Source organism: Mobula hypostoma, chromosome 1, assembly GCF_963921235.1.
Source record: "Mobula hypostoma chromosome 1, sMobHyp1.1, whole genome shotgun sequence".
Taxonomy (NCBI): domain Eukaryota; kingdom Metazoa; phylum Chordata; class Chondrichthyes; order Myliobatiformes; family Myliobatidae; genus Mobula; species Mobula hypostoma.
This window is the reverse complement of record NC_086097.1, coordinates 130618819-130646666: the sequence shown is the minus strand read 5'-3', so window position 1 is coordinate 130646666 and position 27848 is coordinate 130618819. Positions and strand designations below refer to the sequence as shown.

Here is a 27848-nt window from a genome sequence, read left to right as displayed (position 1 = left end):
GAGAATTATAGACCATTAAATCTTACATCAGTGGAGAACAAACCCTTGGGGCGGATTCTTAGAGACAGGATTTACAGGCATTTGGAGCAGCATAGTCTGATAAAGGATAGTCAGCATGGCTTTGTGAGGAGCAGGTCATGTCTCATGAGCCTGATTGAATTCATCAAGGAAGTGATGAAACAAATTATTGGAAGTGGAGCAGTGGATGTGGTGTATATAGATTTTAGTAAGGCATTCAACAAGGTTCCCCAAGGTAGGCTCTTTTAGAAAATCAGGAGGAATGGGATCCATGGAAATTTGGCTGCACGGGTTCAGAACTGGCTTGCCCACAGAGGGTGGTAATAGATAGAGAATATTCTGTCTGGAGGTTGGTGACCAGCGGTGTTCTTGCAGGGATCTGTACTGTTCTGGGATCCTTGCTCTTTATGATTTTTTTCATAAGTGACCTGGATGAAGGAAGTGGAAGGGTAGGTTATTAACACAAAAGTTAATAGTGTTGTGGATAGTGTAGAAGGTTGTCGTCGGTTACAATGAGACATTAATAAGATGCAGAGCAGGGCTAAGAAGTGGCAGATGGTGTTCAGTGTGAAAAATGTGAAGTAATACATTTTGGAGTGTCAAACTTGAAGACAGGTTTAATAGCAGAATTCTTAGCAGTGAGGCAGCTATTGAGGTTGGGGTTCACATCAGTCGATCCCTCAAAGTTGCAGCTCAAGTTAATGGGGTGGTTAAGAAGGCATACGGTGTGTTGGCCTTCATTAGTCAGAGTTCAAAAGCTGTGAGGTAGCGCTGCAACTCTATAAAATTTTGGTATGACCACACTTCGAGTATTGTGTTTCATTCTGGTTGCCTTATTATAGGAAGAATGCTCAAGTTTTGGCAAGGGTGCCGAGAAACTTTACCAGGAAGCTACCTGGATTAGAGCAGCATGTCTTATGAGGATAGATTAAGTGAGCTAGGGCTTTCTCTTTGGAACGAAGGAGGATGCAAGGTAAATTTATAGAATGGAGAGCCAGCATCTTTTTCCCAGGGCAGAAATGGCTAAGATGAGAGGGTGTAATGTTAAGGTGATTGAAGGAAAGTATGGTGGGTGGGATGTCAGAGGTAGTTTTTTTACACAGAGAGTGGTGATTGTGTGGAATGTGCTGCCAGGCATGGTGGTAAAGGAAGATATGTTAGAGGCATTTAGATTCTTAGATAGGTGCATGGATGAAAGAAAAATGGAGGGTAATGCAGGCTGGAAGCATTAGATTGATCTTGCAGTAGGTTCAAAGGTCAGTACAATATCATTGGCTGAAGGACCTGTACTGTTCTATGTTTAATGTTCTGACAGTGCTATAGGAAAAACAATAACAGAACATAGAATATAGTGTTATAGTTACAGAGAAAGTGCTGTGCAGGCAGACAGTTATGTGCAAGGCCATGATGAGATAGACTGTGAGGTCAAGAGTCAATATGGTCATAGAGTCGTGCAGTTCAGAAGCAGGAGCTATCGCCCATCAAGCACCAGTTTACAGAATACCTATTTTATTCTTTTCAGATCCTCACATGATGGGTTGGATGCTCTCTTCTATGTTCTATGATTAGGTTACTATATTTTGAAAAATAAAATTGAAATAAACCGTAGGCCAAAAAGTACAGTTAAAATCCATACGCATGCAAGTATCACAAGATTTAGAGAGAATCTAATATTAGCCTAATCATTGTTGCATATTGCAAATTTTATTTTTACACTGCTGAATTACTTTACCTTGGAAGGTTAAATTTTAAAAAACATGATTGAAATATTTTTTTGAAAAACAGGAGCCTTACAGTCAATGTTGGACATTGTTGCTAATTATCAGCTTTTAATTGAACTGCCTTTTTTAGACTCCATCAATTTCTAAGAAAAAATATCTTATAAATAAACGTGAAACTAATAACTGAATAAATTATCAACTACATATTTCAGTTATATTCTCTGCTTCAACATAGCAGCTACTTTTAACCATTATTGTTAAAATATAATGGAAAACTCAGCTTTACCTTGCCTTACTTGACCAACAAAATAAAACTAGCACTTTCTATTGTTCTTTTCATGACCTCAGGACATCTCCAACTGCCTTACGACCTATGGGATACTCCTGAAGTATAGTCATTGTTGTAATGGCAATGTAGTAGCTGCCTTGTGCAAAGTCCAGCAGATCACACTGTGATTTAAAAAATATAGTGACACAGAGAGATCTGTCAGTGGTTACCAATGTTCTCCTCATGGACAAGAAATGGCTGTCACTTGTAATCACTTCAAGTGGTTTCATGGAATCCTTGAAAAGTTAATACATAATACATAAAACCATCATGTCTCTGCCAGTTACAAGAGAATTGCTCAACCTAATCCCATCTTCTAGCACTAGGTTAAGAACCCTGTAAGTCAGAGATGTACAATCTGACACTTCTGTAATGTGGTGAGGGTTTCTGCCTCCACATTCTTTCAGGTAGAGGGATCCAGACACCCAACCATCCTCTGGAAGAAAACACGTTCCCTTAGTCTCCCTATAATTTAGTCCTCAATTACATTGGATTCCTTGGTGGTTGTTTCTGAGAGGAGGATGCTGTAGAAGCTACAGCGCATTATACACAATCCCTCTCACCCCACTCCATGACATACTGGACAAACAGTGGGGCACCTTTAGTACAGACTGATTCCTCCGAGGTACACCATTGAACGCTACAAGAGATCCTTTCTCCCTGTGGCTGTAGGACTCTACAACTCCTCCTCCTTAGTATAATGATTTCATTACACATCGGTATTTTGCACTATTTTTCATGCACATTTTGTATCTTTTTTCATACCTCAATGATTACATTTTGTATTTTATAGATTTCTGACTGGGAAACCTTGCAACAATAATTCCCTTTGGGATAAATAAAGTCTTATCTTACCTGAAAACAATCTCACCCCCTCTATTTCAAAGTTCAAAGTAAATTTATTATTATGGTATGCGTACTCGATGGCCACTTAATAGATACCTCCTGTACCTAATAGTCTCCGAGTGCATGCACCACTCTGCAAATCTCCTCTTCTCTCACCACCACTCTGCAATCCCATGTCTCTTAGGTCCCACCATCAGCTCTTGGTTCATCAGCGCCTCCATCTTGCTCCCACCCCACCTTTCTTGAACGCCCCAACCCCACCCTCTCCTCAGACACTACTAACCCTCTTCCACCCTCTCATCCCAGCTCTTATCTGTGCCAGATCTTCACAATTCCCTCTGTCCTCAGTAAGGACCTTGCCTTTGTCCTCTGTCCTCGTACCTCAGTATTGCATGTCTGCGAGCTCTTCTTCTGAGGCCTCTGTCTCCATACCTACTGTACTTCTTTGACAAGGACTCTCCAGCCCACATCGGCGACCCCTTCTCCTGCCTTCAACTCTCCTCCTCTTCTTGGACACTCCACTCTAGTCTTCTACCTGCTCTGGAACTGTTTATTGCTAACTGCCGACGAGACATCAATCATTTTGACTTTAGTGCTCCTCTCTCCAATTCTAACCACATTCCTTCCAAACGCGTTGCTGTCCACTCTCCACACTAATCCTGATCTCACCATCAAACCCGCAGTAGAAGTCTAGTGGACTGACCTCTACATTGCTGAGGCCAGGCGACAAATCTCAGATATCTCCTCTTAACCCTCGAACAGGACCCCACTAAAGAGCACCAGGCCATTGTCTCCCATACCATCACTGACCTTATCAACTCCGAGGATCTCCCATCCACTGTCGCCAAACTCATAGCTCCCTTACCCTGTACCTCCCATTTCTAGCTCCTACAAGATCCACAAATCTGCCTGTCTAGGTAGACCCATTGTTTCTGCTTGTTCATGCCCCACCAAACTTGTATCTGCTTACCTTGACTCTATTATCCCCCCAGTTCAATCCCTTCCTACCTGCATCCGTGACACTTCACACGCTCTTGATCTTTTTCAATGACCTTAAGTTCCCCGGCCCTTATTGTCTCATTTTTACTTTGGATGTCCAGTCTCTATACATCAGGAGGGTCTTGAAGCTCTTTACTTCTTTCTGAACAACAGATTCAACCAGTTCCCCTCCACCACCACTCTCTGCTGTCTGGTGGAACCGATCCTCACCCTGAATAATTTCTTCTTCGGCTCTTCCCACTTCCTTCAAATCGAAGGTGTAGCCATGGCCACTTGCATGGGTTCCAGCTTGCCCTGTCTTTTTCTCGGCTACATGGAACAGTCCATGTTCCAAGCCTACACCGGTATTTTTCCCCAACTTTTCCTCCACTACATTGTTGCCTTCATCAACTTTGCCTCCAACTTCCACCCTGTCCTCAGATTTTCTCCTTTCCATAGATGCTGCCTACTGAATTCCTCCAGCATTTTGTGTGTGTTGCTTTGGATTTCCAATATCTACAAATTTTCTTTTTTTTGTGATACTGAGTGTATGTTTGTGTCTTCTGCTGCTGTAGTCCATCCACTTCAAGGTTTGATGTATTGTGCATTCAGGCATGCTGCACACTGGTGTCACTTAAGTGGTTATTTGAGTTACTGTCACCTTTCTGTCAGTTTAAACCAGTCTGGCCATTCTCCTTTGATCTCTCTCATTAACAAGCGTTTTCACCCACAGAACTACCACTCACTGGATGTATTTTGTTTTTTTGCCCCATTCTCTTTAAACGCTGGAGACTGTTGTGTGTGAAAACTCCAGGAGATAGGCAGTTTCTGAGGTACTCAAACCACCCTGTCTGGTACCAACAATCATTCCACAGTCAAAGTCACTTCGAACACCTTTTTCCCCTATTCTGATGTTTGATCTGAAAAACAACTGGACCTCTTGATCGTGTATGCATGCTTTTATGCTTTGATTTGCTGCCACATGATTGTCTGATTTAGATATTTGCATTAACAAGTAGGTGTACCCAATAAAGTAGCAATTGAGGGTATATGTCACCATAGGTGTCACCTGAGATTCATTTTTTGCTGGCCTTCACAGTAGAACAAAGAAATACAATAGAATTAATATTAATAAAAAAAAACTGTACAAAAAGACAGACTAAAAGCCAATATGCAAAAGAAGACAAACTGTAAATACAAAAAAAGCAAATAATAATATAAAAACACAAAAAAAACAGTGAATCAGATCCTTCCCTATGTAATTGTTATACCTTAAATAAATCTCCCATCAGTCTCCATTATTCCAAAAAAGACTGCTCTACTTTATCCAATTTTCTGTCAGCATGAATTTTGTAGTCCTGGTAATATTTACATCAACCATCTTTGCACCCTCTCAGTGCAATCTCATGCTTCTGTAATGTAATGACCAGAACTGCAGGCGGTACTCAAGGTATGGCCTGGCCAGTGTTGTATATAGATCTAGCACAACCTCTCTTGTATTCTATATCTCTGCTAATAAAATAAAGCATTCCATGTGCCTTTTTTAACCACCTTACCCACCTGTCTGGCTGTGTTTATTGACTTTAACAATGGATTCTGTGTAGAGTGTCTGATAAGTGATGATAGTAAACATGAGATTCTGCAGAGGCTGGAAATCCAGAGCAAAGCCAACACAATGCTGGAGGAGCTCAGCAACCCAGGCAGCATCTATGGAGAAGAACGAATAAGCAATCAGTGTTTTGGCCTGAGATGCTTCATCAGGGCATTGCACATATGTTTAGCACCAACAACCAAGACAAACTTTTCTTTGATTTATGAGAGAGAACCCTGTCACTGCCTCCCTAAGTACACATACACACACATACATTTCATCCTTTCAGGTGGTCTTTTACATTATTCTCTCTCTGTACAGATAAGAACTTGGTTTGATTATCATCTAAATGGTTGCACCCTTTACAAAGCAGCAGTCTTTCAGCATCAGCTTACATTTTTGTACTCAAGTTTGGTTTGGGATTTGAACCTACAATCTATTGACTTGCAGGCAATAGTACTATCTGTTGAACACCACCAAACTCTATATGTAATATGAAGCAACTTGGTAGAAGGAATAAGTTGTAGATTATTTTCAAAATGGGAAGCAAACTCAGAAATTGGATGTGTAGAGGGACCTAGGAGTCCTACTACAGGATTTTCTGAAGGTTAACTTGCAGGTTGCTTAGGATATAGGGAAGATAAATGTAATGTTAGCATTCATTTCTGGAGGACTAGAATATAAAAGCAAGGATGTAATGTTGAGACATTAGTCAGACCACATTTGGAGTATTGTGAGAAGTTTAGGGCCCCATATCTATGAAAGGGTGTGTAGGTATTGGAAAGAGTACAGAGGAGGTTTATGGGAATGATCCCTGGAATGAAAGGGTTAACATATGAGGAGCGTTTGATGGCTCTGAGCCTGTACTTGCTGGAGTTTAGGAGAATGATGGGGATCTCATTGAAACAAACTGCAGATAGAGTGGATGTTTCCAATAGTGAGAAAGTCTAGGACCAGAGGGCACAGCCTCAGAATAGATGATGATGATGATGACGTTGACTCAGGCCTGAGAGGCCAGCGTCGGGCATTTTCAGGCCTTACAAGGCGCGGAACGAGAGACTGTGTGGCGCTCACACAGACATCTCGAGTTGCGAGCTCAACACTCAACCCGGCACGGATGGAAAGCGTAACTCGGGAATGGCCGGACTGGATTCGAACCCGGGAACCTCCATTCCGGAGTCCAGCACTGATGTCACTGCGCCACCAGCTGACCTCAGAGTAGAAGATTTCCCTTTAGAACAGGAAGGGGAATTTCTTCAGCCAGTAGATGGTGAATCTGTGGAATTTATTGCCACAGACCAAAGTGAAGGCCAAGTCATTGGGTATATTTGAAGCAGAGGTTGGTAGGTTCTTGATTAGTAAGGGTATCAAAGGTTATTGGGAAAAAGCAAGAGAATGGGGTTGAGATGGAAAATGTGTACATCAGCCATGATCAAATGGTGGAGCAGACTTGATAGGTTGAGTAACATAATTCTGCTGCTATATCTTATGGTCTTACGGTCTAAGCAGACAAAATGATTGGCGTTTTAAAAGTAAACCAGGAATAGTATTGATAGATCTCAGGTTTGCCTTGAGTGTTTAAATAAAGAGTGCCTCTTAATTTTTAATTAAATAATTCAGTTTTTAATACTTGCACTGCTTTCACAACTTCTAAATACCAAATATTGAGGTTTAAGATGAGAACCAAAGGCCAAAAGCTCATATCTTGATGAGATAGCCCATCTTTTCCAATAGATTGCATAAACAGATAACAGACTTACTGCAAGGAAACAGTGTAAAGTTCCAAGAAGATCGCTTGTCTGCATCATTTATATTAAATTGAATAGGTGCAGGCACCCTACAAAGTACATGACCAATTTCCCTTGTAGTGAATGGAAAATAGAACAACCAGAGAACTGAATATAATGAGGAACAAGAGAAGCCAGAGAAGCTGTTAAAGTTTATGTCCACAAGCTGTTTAAGAGATTATCAAAACTAATGTTGATTTGTAAACTATTCCTTCTTGAAGGTGAGAAATGACAGACTGTACATGGCAGAATTTGAAGCAAATGAACAATCTGCTCGAGGAACTCATTTGGTTGCGTATCATCTGGGGGTGGGGGGAGGGAGATGAAATTGTCGATGTGTTTCCCTGTATCACGACCTGAAACAATGAGAATTCCTTTTCCCCAACAGTTACTGCTCAATCCGCTGAGAACTTCTGGCAGATTTGTTGTTGCTTTTTATAAAATCATATTCACTAAATACCAATTATGCAGATCACATTTATTAAAGATGAAAGCTGACCTCAAGAAATTTGATTGTCAGTTAAATTTTAACCCTCTCCTATAATCTAATTCCCATTCCATTTTCCTGAATATTAATATTTTTCCCTATATTGTATGATACTGTAAAAATTAATGCCCGATAATGAAAAAAAAACTGCAGATGCAAAAAATCTGAAATAAAAGGAGTAAATATTTGAAACACTGCAAGTCAGTTAGCATTTGTGGAAAGAGATGCAAAGGACCAATCATCAAAATCAGATAAATAAGAAAACAAGTAAGTTTTAAGCTTGATGAGTTGGACCACGTGAATATCTCTGATCGGGTAAGGTTTGGTTTGCCATTGTGATACATTGTTTATAATGATGTCTGCTTTATAGATTACTAAGGGCAGCTAAAGAAAAAGAAGACAATCAAAGGCCGTGAAAGGCATGAAAGCTGTGAAATGCAGGTTTTAGCAGTTGCAGAGAATCAATTAATGTTGGAAATGCCCAGGCAGTGACTGTGGAGAGAGAAAATTGGAATTAATGCATCTGATGAAGGATCTCTTTAACCTGAAATGTTAACTTTGTTCTTATTTTAATAGATGCTGCCTGACCTAATGAGTGTTTCTAGGACCTTGTGCATTTTATTTAATAATTAGAAATTATTTACTGAGAAAAATATTGAGTACCATGAAATATATGAATGCGGTTTTCAATGATAAATCATTAAGATCTAATCTTCATCAACTTCATAAAAAAAATCACAACGAATATCTTACCTGACATAAATTGCATTTTTATGGAAGTTTAGGCCCTGCAAAAGCAGTGGCTGGAATGTAAAACCCACTCCTGTTCTCATTCCTGGGGTCTCTGGCCTCCATCCTAGTCCTTCTTGGCCACTCTCAAGGTTTCTCCATCGAACCCAGTATGGCCTGTTTCTGCTGTACACTGTGAATCAGATGAATCAGGCTCCCAGAAAGGCTCAGTGAACTGCAGTGCACTGAGGGATGCATATTAGGAAAGAAAATCTGATGATAAAACACTTAGCACTTGTGATTAATTGTATAATTTAGCTGTTTTAAAGAAACACTTTAAAATCACTTAAGCTGTTTAAACTTTTCCCCTTAAAAATAACATGGGCAGACTGTTGCAATTGAAAGTAAATAGTCCCTTTGTAATTTTTCTGTTTTGTCTGGAGCTATTTTTTTTAACCGCATAATTACTTCTCCAACAAGAGGAAGCTAGCCATCTACCCTTGACATTGAAAGGCACTACCATTCACCAGAAACTCAAATGAAGAAACCACACAAAAGCTGTATCTATAACAGCAGGTAAAAGGCTGGGTGTGCAGGACAAGAGAATAAGACATGCCAAAGCCTCTTTACTGTTTACAAACTACAAGATAGGATAAGTACTCTTATTATTTGTTATCTCTTAACCTCGCAATCTACCTCATCATGATCTTAAAGGATAGCTTTATTTGTATTTGTACATTAAAGCGTACAGTCCAGTGAAATGCATCATTTGTCTCAATGCCCAGTGCAGTCCAAGGATTGTGCTGGGGGCAGCCCACAAGTCTGGCCACACTTCCAGCGCCAACATAGCGTGCCTCCAACTAACCCCAATCCTAACTGTAAGTCTTTGGAATGTGGGAAGAAACTGGAGCAACCAGAGGAACCCCCCCCCCCCGTGATTACGGAGAGAACATACAAACTCCTTACAGACAGCAGTGGAAATCGAACCCTGATTGGCGATTGCTAGCACTGTAGTACAATTGCACTATGCTACCATGCCGCTGTATATGAGCCCAGTGCAGAGCTTAGTGCTTACTTGCACTGCACTTTCTTTGTAGCTGTTGCATTTTATTCTGCATTCTGTTATTGTTTTACCTTGTACTACCTCAATGTGCTGTGCAATGATTTGATCTGTATGAACAGTAAGCAAGTATAAAGCTTGAGTCAACCAGTTGGCAGGTTGGGCTTGGAGTAGCAAAGCTTTTTACTGTCCCTCAATGACAATAATAAGTAACTCCAGTTCCAATTCACGATGAAGTTGGGGTGGTGTCCGATTTAAATATGCATTAGAGTTACTCATCCAGGCTACTCCAACAGCATCTCTGAAACTCGTGATCGCCTCCCACCAGAAGGTCAAGACAACAGATGCATGGGAATACCTTCACTTGCTTGTTCCCTTGCAAGTAGAACACTGTTCTAATTTGGAAATCTATCATCGGGTCTAAATCCTGAAACCCATCCGCTCTTCTTCTCTAACAGCACTGGGGGTGTGGAAGGCACCTTCACCAGACAGGCTGCGGTGGTTCAAGAAGACATTAGCAGCTTCTCAAAGACAATTAGTCCAGCAATTCCCACATCCCTGAAAACAACTACACAAAATGCTGGATATAAATCCACTATACTGAAATAGTAATAACAACAGTAGAGAAAGGCGGTCATTGTAGTTGAAGCAAAAAGAGAAATCATTCCTTAAGAATCAGAAAAATATTGAATATAATGCTTTAGCGACTTTCTTTAGTACAATCTCTCAAGTATAGTCAGATTGGAATTAAAAGGCAAATTGACACAGACTCACAATATTTATACTTGCAATATCATGATGCAAAATCTTCCTGGCACTAGTAACTTTACAGAGGTATTGAAGAATATTGAACCCTTTTCCTCAGCTGGCTCCCTTGACAGTGTTGACTCACCTTTCAAACTTCTTGGATATTCATGTTTATCATTTGCTAAATGAATTAGTGGGAAGTAATGCATTTGTAATATGTGCATATTCATTGTGACAAACAACATTGCTGAAATGAGGTAAGATATTTTCATTTAATGTGGGGATGCTTTCCTCCAACTCATTCTCAAAGTAGAAGGGCACTTTAGGTTCCTGAATGACCCATATCCTTCTGATTTATGGTTAGTAGCTGAGGAATCACGGTGAGTTTCTAATGCCCACTGATTTAGACAAAGGAAAGCCAGGGTGACCATATTACTGAACAAAATTCTTTGTTCTCACAAGAAATGTATGGATCTGGATATTGAATAAAGACAGAATTGTCTTTATACCTAAATTGTTTAATAAAGTCAGGACTGATCTGACCATTGACTCAGCTCCACCTACCTGCCTTTTCCCATTAGACAATAGTCAATAGGTGCAGGAGTAGGCCATTCAGCCCTTTGAGCCAGCACCGCCATTCACTGTAATCATGGCTGATCATCCACACTCAGTACCTCGTTCTTGCCTTCTCTCCATATCCCTTGATTACACTATTTTTAAGAGCTCTATCTAACTCTTTCTTGAAAGCATCCGGAGAATTGGCCTCCACTGCCTTCTGAGGCAGAGCATTCCACAGAACCACAACTCTCTGGGTGAAAAAGTTTTTCCTCAACTCTGTCCTAAATGGCCTACCCCTTATTCTTAAACTGTGACCTGTGGTTCTGGACTTCCCCAACATCAGGAACATGTTTCCTGCCTCTAGCGTGTCCAATCCCTTAATAATCTTACATGTTTCAATCAGATCCCCTCTCATCCTTCTAAATTCCAGTGTATACAAGCCCAGTCGCTCCAATCTTTCAACATATGGCAGTTCCGCCATCCCGGGAATTAACCTCGTGAACCTACGCTGCACTCCCTCGATAGCAAGAATGTCCTTCCTCAAATTTGGAGACCAAAACTGCTTTAATTAGCTCCTTTAATCAGATATACAAACCTACTTTGTTCTTCTCTTGTGAGTTCAATGTGCCAAGGTTGGTTCCTTTGATACTCGTAGCCCAATCTGCCAATTGGTTGACTCAAGCATTTATAATCCTCAGGGATCTTGAGAATGAGGTGGAGTAGAAAGTATCCACCTAAAATGAAGAAATAATTGACAAACTAATGTCGTGCATAGATCTAAGGGTGTACGGTGACTAATCTCACAACCTTGTGCTAATGAGGTCAGTGGCTTATGGGGCTACCAATGGGATGGACTTAGCATGGAAGCAAAAGTTGTGTCCACATGATATGATGCTGCTGCAAAAAAAAAACAAACATGAACATTGAATCAGATAACCTGAACATTGTCTGCAGTTGGGCATTAGGAATAAATCAATTAGTGATGTAGAGTGAGAACCAGTTGTCAGCAAATTCCCCTAGAGATTCATATTGTAATTAAAAAATAATATACCATAGGAAACAGAATGTTGTCATTTTGTGTCCAGCAGTACATTTTTTTTCATCCACATTGTTTTTCATACAAAATGGTTTTGTTTACGCCAACACGACACTTATAACATGAAGGGAATCTCAAACTAATAATGGAGCACAACTTTACATGAGAAGTGTGGATTCTAGAAGGGGAAATTGTGTTCCCTTTCCTTTGAATTTTAATGACAGAGTTTCTCTATTAGAATTAATCTTTGGTACTAATCCCAAAGCTATGTACAGATTGTAAATTTGCATTGCCTAATAATGTTAATCAACACAGGGCCACTTGGATAGGACCATGGATGAACATTTGACAACACAGAATAATGACAAGTATGCCTGCTTCAAATGTGGCGTAGCAGAAATCTTTTGTTTTGTGTGGTTAGTTCTTCAAGTTGTCAATGTGGCAATATTGTATAGACAGGAAAGTAAGCAAAACGTATTTGTTTCTGTAGATAAGGTGAGGCTTACCAGTCAAAGGAAGTGATGTTGAAAATGTTCATATTTCCTTACCACATAGCTAGACTTTTCAGCCCAAAATATCTATGCCAGTTCTTAGACCTACCACAACAATCCCATCCCTCCAATTATTTCCCTGTAAATATTCTCTCACATGCCCTCCAATCCTTTATCCATCTGTGTGAGAGATAAATTACTTGTTAGATCTATTCTGTAGAATGAAGCGGAGATCTCGGAACACCTCCCTGATGGGGGATGGAGGTGATAGGGTAAGGAGACATCCACAGTAAAGATGAGGCAGTGAGGACTAGGAAATTAAAGTTGTCAAAATGGAGGAGGGCATGTGGGGTGTATGAGGAGATAAGTTTGGTGGGACGAAAGCAGGCAGAAATAGTAGGACTACCAGTGCACTCCTATTTGTTACTCTTGGGTAAGAAATAGAAGTGGGAAGTGTATCTAGCTGTAATCAGCTTTGGTTTCTGTATTACAGAAGGCATTTGAATTATGATAAGAGAAGCTGACTTTGAAACTGAGGGCTGAGTTAAAAGGGATTTTTCCTTGGTTTAAGACTTCCCTTTTGAAGATGAGAAACAGTAAAAGGAGATCTTTAAGATTTTCATAGGTAGAGGAAGGTTTCCCCACAGGTTTGCAGGATCAGAAAGTGAAAGGAAATAATGGCGTGTGGAGGTGAAATTAGTTGTCTCCAGTGTTAAGGTAGTGTTCAAATTAACAACATGCTGACAAAACAGGTGTCAAAGGGTGTCCAAGCTAAAAGCTGCCAATGTTGATGTTATACTGAACTCAAAGCCATTAACATCAGATATGATGGATATGGAGCTATTAGAAAAATATATCTCAGGAGATTTAGAGAATGCATTAACTGGTAAAAGTCTATATCTTGATATCTTTTGTCATTTGTAGAATGCGGGCACTGTTGTTAAGGTCAGTATCTCGTCCCTATTCTTGTTTGGCCATAACAAGGTGGTAGTGAGCTATTTCTTGAACTAGTGGCCCACCTGACCAGAATCCACAGTATTTCCAAGTACTGTACCGATGATATGTGAGTTGAAGAGATTGCAGAGGTCTCTGACTGTGGTATTAATGCCCTTGACAGTAGGCATTGTAGGTTTGGGGGGTGAAATCAGTGTAATCTGGTCTAGTATATCTGCTACACATTTTGTACATGCCAAACAATGCATCCAAGATGTGCTAGGAATGTAGAAAACAGACATTTGTGGTGGTGGATAGTGTGCCAGCTTTGTTTCGAATAGAATTGGACTTCTTGATGTTATTGGAACTGGACTGACCAAAGCAGCTCAGTCATTTTTCAATCTAATGTGTACCTTATATATAGCAGAGAGCACTTGAACTGTGAAAAGGTGAATCACTCGTCACAGGATCCCAGTTTCTGAGCTGTTCCTATAGCTATAGCATTTAATATGGGTAGCCCAGATAAACGTCGGACCAATAGTGTTTTACAGAACATTGATAGCGGGGTCTCAGCAATCGTAATCCCACCCGAGGTCATTGTTTCAACTAACTCCTGTTGGGGATGATTATTAACAAGCTCTCCAATGTCTAAGTGTTAATTGCCAATTGTCAGCTTGCTCTCCATACCGTACTACCCTGGTTTGTGTGTCATGGGATGCATCATCCATGGTTGACCCTGGCCAGTGGAGGAGGGCCTCAAGGAATTATCAACCAAAAAACCCAAAATGCTGGAGTGACTTATAGGGTCAAGCAGCATCTGTGGGGAAATGATTTGTTGACATTTTGGGTCAAGCACCTGCGTTAGTACTAAGAGTGGAGAAGAATGCTGGTCAATATAAAGAGGGGAGAAGGGGCGGGTAAGTGATTGGTGGACTGAGGAAAAGTGAAGGATGATGAGCAGGGCAGGGGTGGGGGTTGGGGTGGGTGGACGAGAGGTGGAAGCAGACAGAGGGAAAAAGGGCAGATGGAACCAGGTTCTCCACTCGGTTCTGATGCAGGGTTTGGACCTGAAATATTTTTCTCCTGTCAGATGCAGCTGGATTTCTGTTCCACCAGCAAACTGTTTGCAACTCCTGATGCAGCATCTGCCGTCTCTTTGGTGGCTCCACTTTTCAGCCATTGCCTGAATGTTTTGGCAGGATTGGGCACAGATAGCTTCATTATCTGAGAATGAGAAGTGAATTGAGCAGAAATTACTCCTTTTTCTGTGATAATGATGAAAGGAAGGCCGATTATGAGGCAGTTGATGATGTTGGGCCAAGAACCTCCCTGAAGAACTTCCGCAGCAAGGTCTTGGAGCTGAAGTGATTGACTTCCACAACTCACTTTCTTTTGTGTGCCAACCAGGAGAGAAATTGCACATCATCAAGCGACCTTGGAGTTACCACAAGTGCAGTTCTGAGGAACGGTTTGCTTAAAAAGTGAAATATAATTATCACACTATTTAAGCATGATTATAGTTATAACACTATTTAAACATGAAGATAACCTAAAACTGCAGAAGTGATTGTTCATTGGAAGAATATGAATTTTGTGCTGTAAATTTGGGATGTGTAGAAATCAAATTATAAAACATAATTTAACTTCTACACACTCCAAGTGTAAAGGTTGCTCAGAAATTGTTAATTTTATTGTCCTATTGTGCCAATTAACACAAACAATTTAGAACATGTTTGAACATAGTAGATATCCCATAAATTGACTAGTTTTGAAAGTTAGATTATTTCTCATGTTGGTGATATTCAGGTTGCATTTCTTTGTAAATATATTAAAATGAAGGAATTAAATTTTATTAAAAATCCAGAGCCAAAGATTAATTTCCAAAGCTCGGTGGAGATATACCACATGTGGCAAAGCGCGGAGAGCTATTAAGTTCAACTTTGACAACAAGTAGTGAGTAACACGCTGCACGCATAACATCTGTGCTAAAACCAGGAAACTGAGTGAGTATGATTACAGAAGAGATTCGCCGCTGAGACAGACAGGAAACGCTGTAGCAACAAGAGAGGTAGCAATTGGATTGCCTCCTCAGGAGAGAGCGGGCGCACTGGGGCTGGAGGGCGAGTAAAACGCCGAGCGTACAGGAAGCATTGAATCTTCCTTTGGTCTGGAGCTGTTGCCAAGTTTCCTGAAGGCTGTAAGCGGGGTTGGCCGCTGTTCTTTGCCGGAACCATCAGTCGCTGCTGACACCCCTACCCCCTCCTTTCCAGTCCTTCCCCCTATTCCCACACTCCAATGACTTCTCTGTGCACGGACGAGGAAGAGTTTGACTTCAGCTTTCTCTTTGAGTTTAACCAACGCGACGCTGCCTGCAATGCTGCCGGAGGTTTGTACAGGTGGCTTTGCACCGCCTCCTCAGTTTGAGCTATTTTGGTTATATCTTGACTTGTTAAGCCTGTCAGTAGATATGAATTCCTGCCCTGTCTTATCTGCTGCTATAACCTTCAACCCTACTTTTCTCTGTTTGATTGATTATTCTCATTGTCTTTCCCTCTCTACGTTCATCAGTTAGAGATATTCCAGAACTCTGCAACACCGGTGCTAATTCTGGACCAAACGTCTCCTCTGACCCGTACCCTCTTACAACTACGCACCGTGTTAGTTTTAAAATCCTCGTCATCCCATCCTTACCTTTGTTCCCTGCTCAAGCCCGAGGACTCTCAGGTCCAGTTCTGGCCTCTTGTTCACCCTGAGCCCCAATCTCTGGAACTCTCAACATGCACTTCTCTTAAATCCAACGATATATAAATATGAGTTCATTTTTCCTCTAGTTTAGCGCTGCTGGGTCATTATTCCTGTGACATGTCATCCAACAGCATCTGTATCCACTTGTCATTACCATTATAGAGTAATCTAGCATAGAAGTAGGTCATCCATTGCTGACAAAAATGTCCACCTAAGCTACTCCCACTTGCCTGTGTTTGGCCCATCTAAACATTCCCCGTTCATTCCTAATGAATGTGTTTCCTAAATCTTTTCTGTGCAAACACCTTTTAAAAATTGTTACTGTGAGCATCTCCACCATTTTCTCTGGCAACTGTATCCTTTTATGTATTGCCCTCTGTGTGAAGAAGTCGCCCCTTTTAAATCTTTCCCCTCTCAACTTAAACCAATGCCCTGTAGTTTTTGATTCCTTTTTCCTGAAAAAAAAGTCTGTGTATTCACCCTGCCTATGCCTCTCGTCATTTTATACACATCTATTTGATCACCCTTCATTCCTACTCTCCATGGAATAAGGTCCTAGCCTGCACAACCTCTACCAACAACTCGAGCCCTTAAATTGTGGCAAATTAAATTTGCAAAAATTAGTCAATAGTCAGACTTGCCCTGGGGCTGCTAAGCTTTCAAATTTTTTTGCAAGTTACTGAAAGGCTGTAAAGAAAGGGGATTGAGTGTGCTTCAGACAGGATGAATTGAAGAAAAGTCAGCTTCAGAGAATAAAATAAAAAGACAGAAAGAATGGATTCAGAAAATGAAGAGGTGGAAAGGAACAGATTTCAAAGAATGCTGCCAGGACTTGAGGGCCTGAGTTATAGGGAAGTTGGACATGCTAGGGCTTTATTGCTTGGTGTGCAGGAAAATGAAGTCTGACCTTACAGAGATATATAACATTTAACGGGTGCTTGGACATGCACATGGATAGGAAAGGTTTAGAGGGGTATAGGCCAAACGTGGATAAATGGGTCTAGCTTAGGTGTTTACCATGGTCAGCATGGGCATTTCTCAGTGCTATGACTCTAATAATAATTTTTCACTAGAATGGGAAAGATAGAGAAGGATAGGGATCGAATATGGGCAAATGGGATTAGTGGATATCGGGAGAAATGGTCAGCATGGGTGTGATGAGCTGAAGGGCCTGTTTCTGTGCTGTACAATTCCATGACTCTCTCCTACCAACTTGACTAAAATATTGCTCGAAATCCACCTTGTGTGGCTGGGTGTCTAATTTTGCTCAACGTTACACCTTAAATGTTCTGCTATGTGAGAGGTGCTATCAAAATGGAAGTCACTTCGGCCTCTCTAATGATGTCGTCCTTTATGATCCATGCTGCTGTTTGTTAAAGAGTAGGTATTAATGGAAAACAAAACAAGCTTGCCAAGTTAATGTTGGTAGTATTGATTCAATCAGCAAGCACTGTGCCTGTTGTATTAAACTGAAAACCCAAAGTAGGCATAACGAGACAGTAATTGTCATTGCTACAGAGACTTAAAGCTGAGTTAAGAATATCTGCATGCCTGTCTACAGTTCTGTGATGAAGCACAACACATTCTACACCCTTAATTTCCTGTTTTTCTTTGTTCATAATGAAACTGCTGTCATATTTTAAATTCAAGACACACTTTAAAGATTGAGGAGACTGGGTAATGCCTCCTCTTTCCCACTGTCTTACCACCACAGTGATCAGAGTAATTTTGGGGGTCTATAGCGTGTCTTGCTTATTCTGGAGTTTACAAAAGTTCTGTCACTTCATTAACTGTTGAAGTGAAATGGTAGGACCAGTTACTGCTTGGTTGTGATGGACAGTTTTACGATAAAGGGTTTAGTATGGCCTTGGGTGGTACTCTTTTACATATTGTGTACTGAGTGTCTGTTGCTATTTGTAATACCAGAGAACAGTGCAAGTAATAATAGTTGGGATGTTAATACGCACTTCACTTGTTAAATTGAGAATGATGTATGACTGCAGACATTCAAATATAGATGACGCCATATTCAGCAATATTTCTTTCAGTTTACTGATCATGTTTAGCTAGATGAAAGTAAAAAAATATATGTACATATATATACAGTATATAATATGAAATATGGTATGAAAAAGAAAATGCTAGGGACATTCATCAGGTCAAACTGTGTATGCAAGAGAGAGAGAGAGAAAAAAAAACAACAGGGTTAAGGTTTTAAGGTGCATGAACTTTCATCCGAACCAGAAATCCTGTCAACACGAGATTTTAACCCCTGTTGTACTCTCTGCATAAGGTTGGACTTGCTGAGTGTTTCCAGCATTCTTTTAGTATAAAACATAGAACAGTACTGTACAGGAATAGGTCCTTTGGCCCACGGTGTCTGTGCTGAACAAGATGCCAAATTAAACTGAATCTCTTCTGCTTGTACGTGATCCATATCCTTCCATTCTCTGCATCTACCTAACAGCTTTCTGAACATCTCTGGGATGTCTCCTTCTGCTACTACCCTTGGTAGCCAGTTCCAGGCACCTACCACTCTCTGTGTAACAAAAATTTGCCCCACACATCTCCCTTAACTTTCCCCCTCTCATCCTAATGCATTACCTCTAGCACTCAATGTTTCTACCCTTGGAAAATGATTCTGAATGTCTACCCTGTATGTTTCTCTCAAATTGTATAAACTTCTATCAGTGACTAGATGGGTGAATGTGTGCTTCAGGTTAACAGTAGTAGTCAGTTCAATTATTGGTTAAACCTCTGCATACTGATGACTGCTATCCTCTCACTCGTTCATTTAGAACAGCTTGTGATCCTGTGATAAGCTTCAAATAGCACCCAATAACCACTACAAGTGCTATCTCCAAACCATCAACCTCCTCCCTCTGTCCTCCTACATCTACTCACTGATAGCACTCCCTATCGTTTGGCTGTAGACCTTCCCAAGCTTGCATCTCTTGTTATACAGGCTGGAACCCGCCCAAAAATCTGCAGTACACCAACTTACATCTGGCTACCCATGATGAGACCTTGAGATCTTCCAAACCCTGTAACCTTGTTTGAATTGGCACAATTTCCCAATCATCCGTTACTCATCACCATTGACCCTCTCTCAGTAAAACAATTCGTCAGTTTTAAGGTTCTCACTCTCCCCACCCTTCTGCTCTACAGCCCTCTGAGAACTCAGCTTCAAACTTCTTATTTATAGGTTGAACTAGACGGATAAAAAATTATTAGGGTGAAAATTCTTTTCTCGTTTACCAATTCATCCAGGACATTTCCTCCATTTTTATAGCCTCCTTTAACTGCACATACTACCATGCTTAATTCTGGTGATCCATCACCTCTGCATTCCTCCCTTCTGCCTTATCATTTTCTGCTATTTTGCTGCCCCATTTTTAAAATGCTCATTCGGTAAATCTCCATCTGCTCCTTCAAAGTCTCCCTGAAAGTCTTATGGCTTTGTAAACATCTTCACTGGTTTCCCTTGCCTTTCTCTGCCCATGTTCTGTTGGCAGTCCGTGCCTCTGTAAGATCATTTGGAATGCTTGATTTTGTGTAAGAGTTTTATGACGGGAAAGGCAGAATTTAAGATGCATTTTGCCACTACAGCCCTAAGACAGGTCATGAATATCAGAATTTATTAAATGAAGCACTGTCAGAAAGGAGAATTTAATTATATTTGGAGTCTTTCCTGTCCCTTGTAAGATGTATAGAAAGTGCAGCAACCAGCATTTTGCACAGCAAGTTCTGACAAACAGCAACGTGAAAATGTCCAATTTGTTTTTCGTTGTTAACTGATTGTGGGATAAGTGATGTTTAGGGCACCCAGTCAAATTCTGTTACTGTGATTGAAGATAGTACTCACCTGAAAAAGCAGACCGACCCTATTAGAAAGATGGCACCTCTAGCTATATCACACTGGAGTAATGGTCCATGTTTTTGCACCCTCATCTTGGAGTAGACCACAACCCTCTAACTCAGACATGTGTCCTGCCCCAGACTGATACTCCTGCCAACCTGTGATGTTAGACCACTAACAAGATACAGGAGAATGACAGAGCAATCAGTGTTAACAGTCATCCTTACAGTTAGTATTAATACTGGGAGGTCAGTAAGTGGCATTAGCAAAGGATGGAAAGTCTAACATAAAGCTGAGTTGCTATTGCATTTTTATGAAGAAAAAACCTAGGTGAATATATATCTGAATATGGAAATGCTTATTTTATTCTAACAAAAAATGGTCATTTACTCTTTGGGTACTGTAGCTTTCTGACAGAAGGACCCAGAAAGACTTTCAACATCGATCACTATTTTCATCTTTATTGCTTTACCTGTTAGTTCATTCCAAATGTGAGACACCAATTGGTAAAGAAGATCTTTTCAATACCTGTCATAAATCTTACCAATTACAGAAACAATTCAAAACCAAGTACACAGTCTAGCCAACATTACAACAGTAATGAGAGAGGGCAGCATCTTTAGATGTGGTAGCTTTGAATTAGCCAATATTACATTGCTATGTAATGCTTTGGGAATTGTATCTCAAATACAAGTGCAAATTATTTCTTTTTTACTTTCTATATCCTTCTCAATTGCTTTCTATGCACTCACCGTCACTCATTTCCCCTTTCTCTCTCTTTTACCCCTCTTCCTTTATTTTCTTTTTCTGTTTCTGGTTCTTTCAGTGTTTTTATTATCTGCAATGAATTATAGATTATTTTTATAACCTCTATAAATTGTGTTGTGCTGAGTGTGTTTCTAGCTCTCCATGTTAGCTCAGATTAATAATAGCAATGAAATTTACTTGAAATTGTTGCAAATATCTCTTGGCCATCATCATCTTCTTATAGCTAATGGATTTAAAGTTATTTTTAGCATATATTTATGGAAGGTAGCATTCAGAATCAGTCATCCCAATAAAATGGATTCATTTCTTTCCAGGAAAAAATAATTACTGGTTCATAACTACTTTTCCTGATGAAATTTGAATCAGTATGTGAGGCTGGACTTTATTTTGCGTGATATTATTGCATACCTTTTAGCTGTGATGAATGCTAATGCAAAAGGCAAACAAAATTAACTGAAATGAAGAGTACTTACAGACAATGCTGAAAATACTCAGCAGGTCAGGCAGCATCTTGGGGAAGAGAAACAGAAGTAACATTTCAGATTTTTGACAGGATTTTTTTGCTTTTATTTTAAATAACCGATATCCCCAGTTTAGTAATTGTCACTTGGTATGTATTTAATCAATTAATAAAATAAGAATTCTGGTGAATGAGAATAAATGAGAAGGAGTTTGTTTATTATTGAGGTAGTACATTCAGTATGTATAGTGGATAGTGGCTTCATATGTCACTACTACAGGGCGTGACGACCCTGCCTTACACAAGTCCCGGGCTCAGCTGGCTCCGGCTGACAATACCCCCGTATGGGCCCCTATCCAGGGTTACGGATCCCACTGCCTTGTGGGTATCTTCCAGAGAAGAGAAGGCTAAGGAGTAAACCCAACACAAATCCGGAGTGGAGCCCCTAAGGCGGTTGGATGATGTATCACGTCATCTCCCAGCAACTCCTGCAGCCAAGCTGATGCCAAGTGTACTGCTTTGCATTCCTTTGGACCACATCCGCGAGGCCGAGAGGGGGATCTTGATGTCTGGGCAGCCCAGGATCTCCGTATTCATCACCCAGGTCTGCGCCATGGAAAACTGGGCGCATCCATTGTCTATTTAGACAGACGGAGCCATTATATATATAAAATATATATAGACACACACACACACACACACACACACACACACACACACACACACACACACACATTAAGCAAAACTATCTACCTTTCCAGGTGGATATAAGGTTGTTTAATGAAGTGGTCACTTTCCTCTGGTACAACGAACAGTCTGCAGGAGGAACTCAGCAAGTCAGGCAGCATCTTTGAATGCTAGATGAATAGTTGACGTTTCAATTCAAGACCATGCTTCAAGAGCCCTGCAGCAAATTGTTACTTTTGCTCCAGATTACAGCATCTGCAGTCATATCTCAAATCTCGATTTCTCTGGTATCCTGGCCAATATATGCTCTTCCACCGATACCATTAATGTGAGATCTTTGACATCACTACCGTTTATTAGACCTTGCTGTGCCTGAGTTAATTATACTCTCTGCTGACACAACAGCAGTTTCTAGATCTTAAATATGATAGATTGACTGGAATGTACTCAGAGACAAGAAAAATATAAGATTTGATTGGTTACCTTGTGGAGTAGAAATATTTCAAGTACAGAAAATGAATGCACATTTGCAGGATGGCATTGATGTCAAGAGGCACTCTGTAGAGTGCACTGAAACATTTTGCACTTTGTAAGTTACCTTTTGAACAGTTACTGCTGTTATATCTACACAGACCAATTAAGGATGACATAAACTCCAGTGTGGCAAATGACCAGTTGTTATGTTTTAGTGGGGCAAAAAGGTTGGAGAACAAATTTCTGTTTCTAGGACTCAGAAAATAATGACCTTTTAGTGATAGCATTATCTGATCTTTATATTAAGACATACTGAAGTAAATTTTATTTATCTGAGCACAAATCTATTATAATAGCAGAGGATCTTGTTGTAAAAAGTAGTTGGCATGTTTGTAGAAGTTTAAATTAGATAGCCTTTGGAAGGATATACATTTATGGTCTTATAATTGTAGAGTGAATATGTGCACGCATCTCTCTTACACCCCTCCCTGCACTACCTCAAATGTAGTTAATCCCTATCTCTTTTGGCAAGAAACAAGAGGAAAGTATTTGTTGACATCTCCCCTTGTTCCTATCGTATTAGGAACACTTTTGGTAGGAACTCAGGGTCCTGACTACAACCTCCTGTTTTATCAGATTCTTAAACCATTTCCCAAACACAGCTTCCTACTGAGAGTTTTGGCGATTCCACTGGAATAGCTTGCATTGGAATGAAATGAATGTACTTATTAAATGATAGAAGTAACTGTTGAATTTCCTGATAAAGTAGTAATTTTGAATGTTTCTGTTTGTTTTGGTTTACAAATCAACATACTAATTAAGAGTAGCACGTTTAATAGGTTATCTTTAGTTTGGAAGCAAGATACATAATTTTGTGAATTATATAATTTCCTTTAATTTATAAATAAGAACACGGCTTTCTGATCAATGGGTAATTTGTCAATTTTTAACTAACACACAAAAGTTGCTGGTGAATGCAGCAGGCCAGGCAGCATCTATAGGAAGAAGTACAGTTGACGTTTCGGGCCGAGACCCTTTGTCAGGACTAACTGAAAGAAGAGATAGTAAGAGATTTGAAAGTGGGAGGGGGAGATCCAAAATGATAGGAGAAGACAGGAGGGGGAGGGATGGAGCTTCGAGCTGGAAAGTTGATTGGCAAAAGGGATATGAGAGGATCATGGGACAGGAGGCCTAGGGAGAAAGAAAGGGGGAGGGGGGAAGCCCATCATGCATTAATAAAATAAATTGGAGTCTTGAGATTGAAGTTTCCTCCAAACCTTTCTCCATCCAACACTATTTAATTTTTCACTCCTTTCTCCCTCTTATACTTATGGTATCTAGCTTCCCTTTAAATGTATCTCTGCTGTTCACTTCTGTTACCACTGTGTTACAAAGCTACACATTCTAACTATTCTGTGCAGTATCTTTTATTATAATAAATATTATAAGTTCACTTTAATTGTTCCTGTAGACATACATACACAGCATGAATACCAAGAAAATTCTCTTTTTGCAACAGCAGCACTGTATATTGCAAGACGAGGACAAACACAACTTAACATAATTTATAAATAATAAAGACTCTAGTGTATGTACCAACACCAGTCATAAGGCAATTCAAAATTATTTATTATATGAGGAAAATGTATGGTTATTTCTGCCATCTACAAATGTTCGTAATATACACCTTTATTCCAATACAAGCCATTCCCCATGAAAGTGTGGAGCAGTTAAATAATGTACTCTTGTACATAACCTTTGTTACTGAACATATGAGTTTCTGCTGAACTCACTCTGATCTATTGGTTTCCACTCTTTAGTGCGTACAGAGTGATAGAACGATACCACACAGAAACTATGACTTTGACCCATTGATTTCACATCTAACGCCAGCCGCCATCTATTTACCTCAATCGTACATTAATCCCAGTTATACTCCTTATATTCACATCAACCACTCCCACTTACACATTAGGTTAATTAACCTACCAACCTGCACATCTTTTGGATCTTGGTGGAAACTAGAGCATCCAGAAGAAGTTCTTATGGTCACAGGGAGAACCTGAAAGCTTCCCACAGATAGCACCTGAGGTTAGGATTGAAACTGAGCTCTACTAGGTAGTACCTCCACTTGCTGCACTGTAATATCCAGTGGTATTATGGTAGTCAAACGATGCACATCTACAGATCTGAAATACTGAATGGCTGATAGAGCAGGGGGAGATTAATGTGATAGGGAAATGTTGACCAAGTTTAATTCCCAATTCAACTGACAGAGAATTCACTTGAGGATAATTAAAGCAAGGATGTTATTGAGACTTTAAAAAGCATTGGCGAGGCCTCACTTGGAGTATGTGACATACATCAAAGTTGCTGGTGAACGCAGCAGGCCAAGCAGCATCTATAGGAAGAGGCGCAGTCGACGTTTCAGGCCGAGACCCTTCGTCAGGACTAACTGAAGGAAGAGTGAGTAAGGGATTTGAAAGCTGGAGGGGGAGGGGGAGATGCAAAATGATAGGAGAAGACAGGAGGGGGAGGGATAGAGCCGAGAGCTGGACAGGTGATAGGCAAAAGGGGATACGAGAGGATCATGGGACAGGAGGCCTAGGGAGAAAGATGGGGGGGGGGTGACCCAGAGGATGGGCAAGAGGTATATTCAGAGGGACAGAGGGAGAAAAAGGAGAGTGAGAGAAAGAATGTGTGCATAAAAAGGAGTAACAGCTGGGGTACGAGGGGGAGGTGGGGCCTAGCGGAAGTTAGAGAAGTCAATGTTCATGCCATCAGGTTGGAGGCTACCCAGACGGAATATAAGGTGTTGTTCCTCCAACCTGAGTGTGGCTTCATCTTTACAGTAGAGGAGGCTGTGGATAGACATGTCAGAATGGGAATGGGATGTGGAATTAAAATGTGTGGCCACTGGGAGATCCTGCTTTCTCTGGCGGACAGAGCGTAGATGTTCAGCAAAGTGGTCTCCCAGTCTGCGTCGGGTCTCACCAATATATAAAAGGCCACATCGGGAGCACCGGACGCAGTATATCACCCCAGTCGACTCACAGGTGAAGTGATGCCTCACCTGGAAGGACTGTTTGGGGCCCTGAATGGTGGTAAGGGAGGAAGTGTAAGGGCATGTGTAGCACTTGTTCCGCTTACACGGATAAGTGCCAGGAGGGAGATCAGTGGGGAGGGATGGGGGGGACGAATGGACAAGGGAGTTGTGTAGGGAGCGATCCCTGCGGAATGCAGGGGGGGGGGAGGGAAAGATATGCTTAGTGGTGGGATCCCGTTGGAGGTGGCGGAAGTTACGGAGAATAATATGTTGGACCCGGAGGCTGGTGGGGTGGTAGGTGAGGACCAGGGGAACCCTATTCCTAGTGGGGTGGCGGGAGGATGGAGTGAGAGCAGGTGTACGTGAAATGGGGGAGATGCGTTTAAGAGCAGAGTTGATAGTGGAGGAAGGGAAGCCCCTTTCTTTAAAAAGGAAGACATCTCCCTCATCCTAGAATGAAAAGCCTCATCCTGAGAGCAGATGCGGCGGAGACGGAGGAATTGCGAGAAGGGGATGGCGTTTTTGCCAGAGACAGGGTGAGAAGAGGAATAGTCCAGATAGCTGTGAGAGTCAGTAGGCTTATAGTAGATATCAGTGGATAAGCTGTCTCCAGAGACAGAGACAGAAAGATCTAGAAAGGGGAGGGAGGTGTCGGAAATAGAGAGGGCAGGGTGAAAGTTGGAGGCAAAGTTAATAAAGTCAACGAGTTCTGCATGCGTGCAGGAAGCAGCGCCAATGCAGTCGTCGATATAGCGAAGGAAAAGTGGGGGACAGATACCAGAATAGGCACGGAACATAGATTGTTCCACAAACCCAACAAAAAGGCAGGCATAGCTAGGACCCATACGGGTGCCCATAGCTACACCTTTAGTTTGGAGGAAATGGGAGGAGCAAAAGGAGAAATTATTAAGAGTAAGGACTAATTCCGCTAGACGGAGCAGAGTGGTGGTAGAGGGGAACTGATTAGGTCTGGAATCCAAAAAGAAGCGTAGAGCTTTGAGACCTTCCTGATGGGGGATGGAAGTATATAAGGACTGGACATCCATGGTGAAAATAAAGCGGTGGGGGCCAGGGAACTTAAAATCATCGAAAAGTTAAAGAGCGTGAGAAGTGTCACGAACATAGGTCGGAAGGGATTGAACAAGGGGTGATAAAACAGTGTCGAGGTATGCAGAAACGAGTTCGGTGGGGCAGGAGCAAGCTGAGATAATAGGTCGGCCAGGACAGGCAGGTTTGTGGATCTTGGGTAGGAGGTAGAAATGGGAAGTGCGGGGTGTGGGAACTATAAGGTTGGTAGCAGTGGATGGGAGATCCCCTGAGCGGATAAAGTCGTTGATAGTGTGGGAGACAATGGCCTGGTGCTCCTTGGTGGGGTCACGATCGAGGGGTAAATAAGAGGAGGTATCCGCGAGTTGTCGCTGTGCCTCGGCAAGGTAGAGGTCAGTACGCCAGACTACAACAGCACCCCCCTTATCAGCGGGTTTAATAATAAGGTTAGGATTAGTGCGGAGGGAGTGGAGAGCAGAGCGTTCCGAAGGAGTGAGGTTGGAATGGGGACAAGGTGCGGTGAAGTCGAGACGGTTGATGTCCCGTCGGCAGTTGGTGTAGGTTCAAAGGAGGTTTATGAATATGACTCCAGGGTTGAAAGGCTTGTCATATGAAGAGCATTTGATGGCTCTGGGCCTGTACTCACTAGAATTCAGAAGAATGAGGGGTGATCTCATTGAAACCTATTGAATGTTGAAAGGCCTCGATAGTGTGCATGTGTGGACGAAGTTTGGTATGGTGGGTGAGTCTAAGAACTGAGGATGTAGCCTAGAATAGAGGGACATCCATTTAGAATGGAGGTGTGGAGGTATTTCTTTAGCCAGAGAGTGGTGAATCTGTGAAATTCGTTGCCATAGGTGACTATGGTGGCCAGGTCATTGGGTATATTTAAGGCAGAGATTAATAAGTTCTCGATTAGCTAGGGCATGAAAGGAATGGGGAGAAAGTAGGAGATTGGGATGAGAGGGAAAATAGATCAGCCATAATGAAATGGCAGAGCAGACTTGATGAGCCAAGTGGTCTATTTCTGCTCCTATATCTTATGGTCTAAATCTACCTGGAATATAAAATCTAGTTTCTGGAATCAAGACCCCATGAAATAACTGATTGTTCACAATACACATCTGGTTCACTAATATCCTTCAGGAAAGGTCATCTGTCGTTCGTATATAGTGTGGCCTTTGCAGGACTCTGGATGCACAGCACTGTGGTTGAGTTTTCTCTGCTCCCTGAAGTGGAGGGAAGGGAATAGAGTCCAGAGCAGTAGCAGGCTCTTGGGCCTAGTATGTTCATGCCGATCATTCCAGCCATCTGTAGAATCAGAATTAGAATCAGGTTTACTATCACCGGCATGTGACGTGAAATTTGTTAACTTAGCACCATGCAATACACAATATAGAAGAAAAAAAAATAAAATAATGATAGTAATAAATAACTAAATCAATTACAGTA

General features: G+C 41.2%; 1 protein-coding gene across 3 annotated transcripts in view; it reads left to right on the top strand.

Moving 5' to 3' along the window:
* Positions 1-27848, top strand: part of nfatc1 (nuclear factor of activated T cells 1) — a 302956-nt gene that overhangs the window by 7016 nt on the left and 268092 nt on the right. For 2 of the 3 annotated variants that reach the window (XM_063055695.1, XM_063055714.1), the window contains exon 1: positions 15377-15696. The exons of the other annotated variant lie outside the window; for it this stretch is intronic. In XM_063055695.1, the coding sequence (XP_062911765.1) occupies positions 15606-15696 (91 nt within the window). In that variant the 5' untranslated portion in view covers positions 15377-15605. Of the gene's footprint in view, positions 1-15376; positions 15697-27848 lie in introns of those variants that run through there. 3 annotated transcript variants of the gene reach the window in all.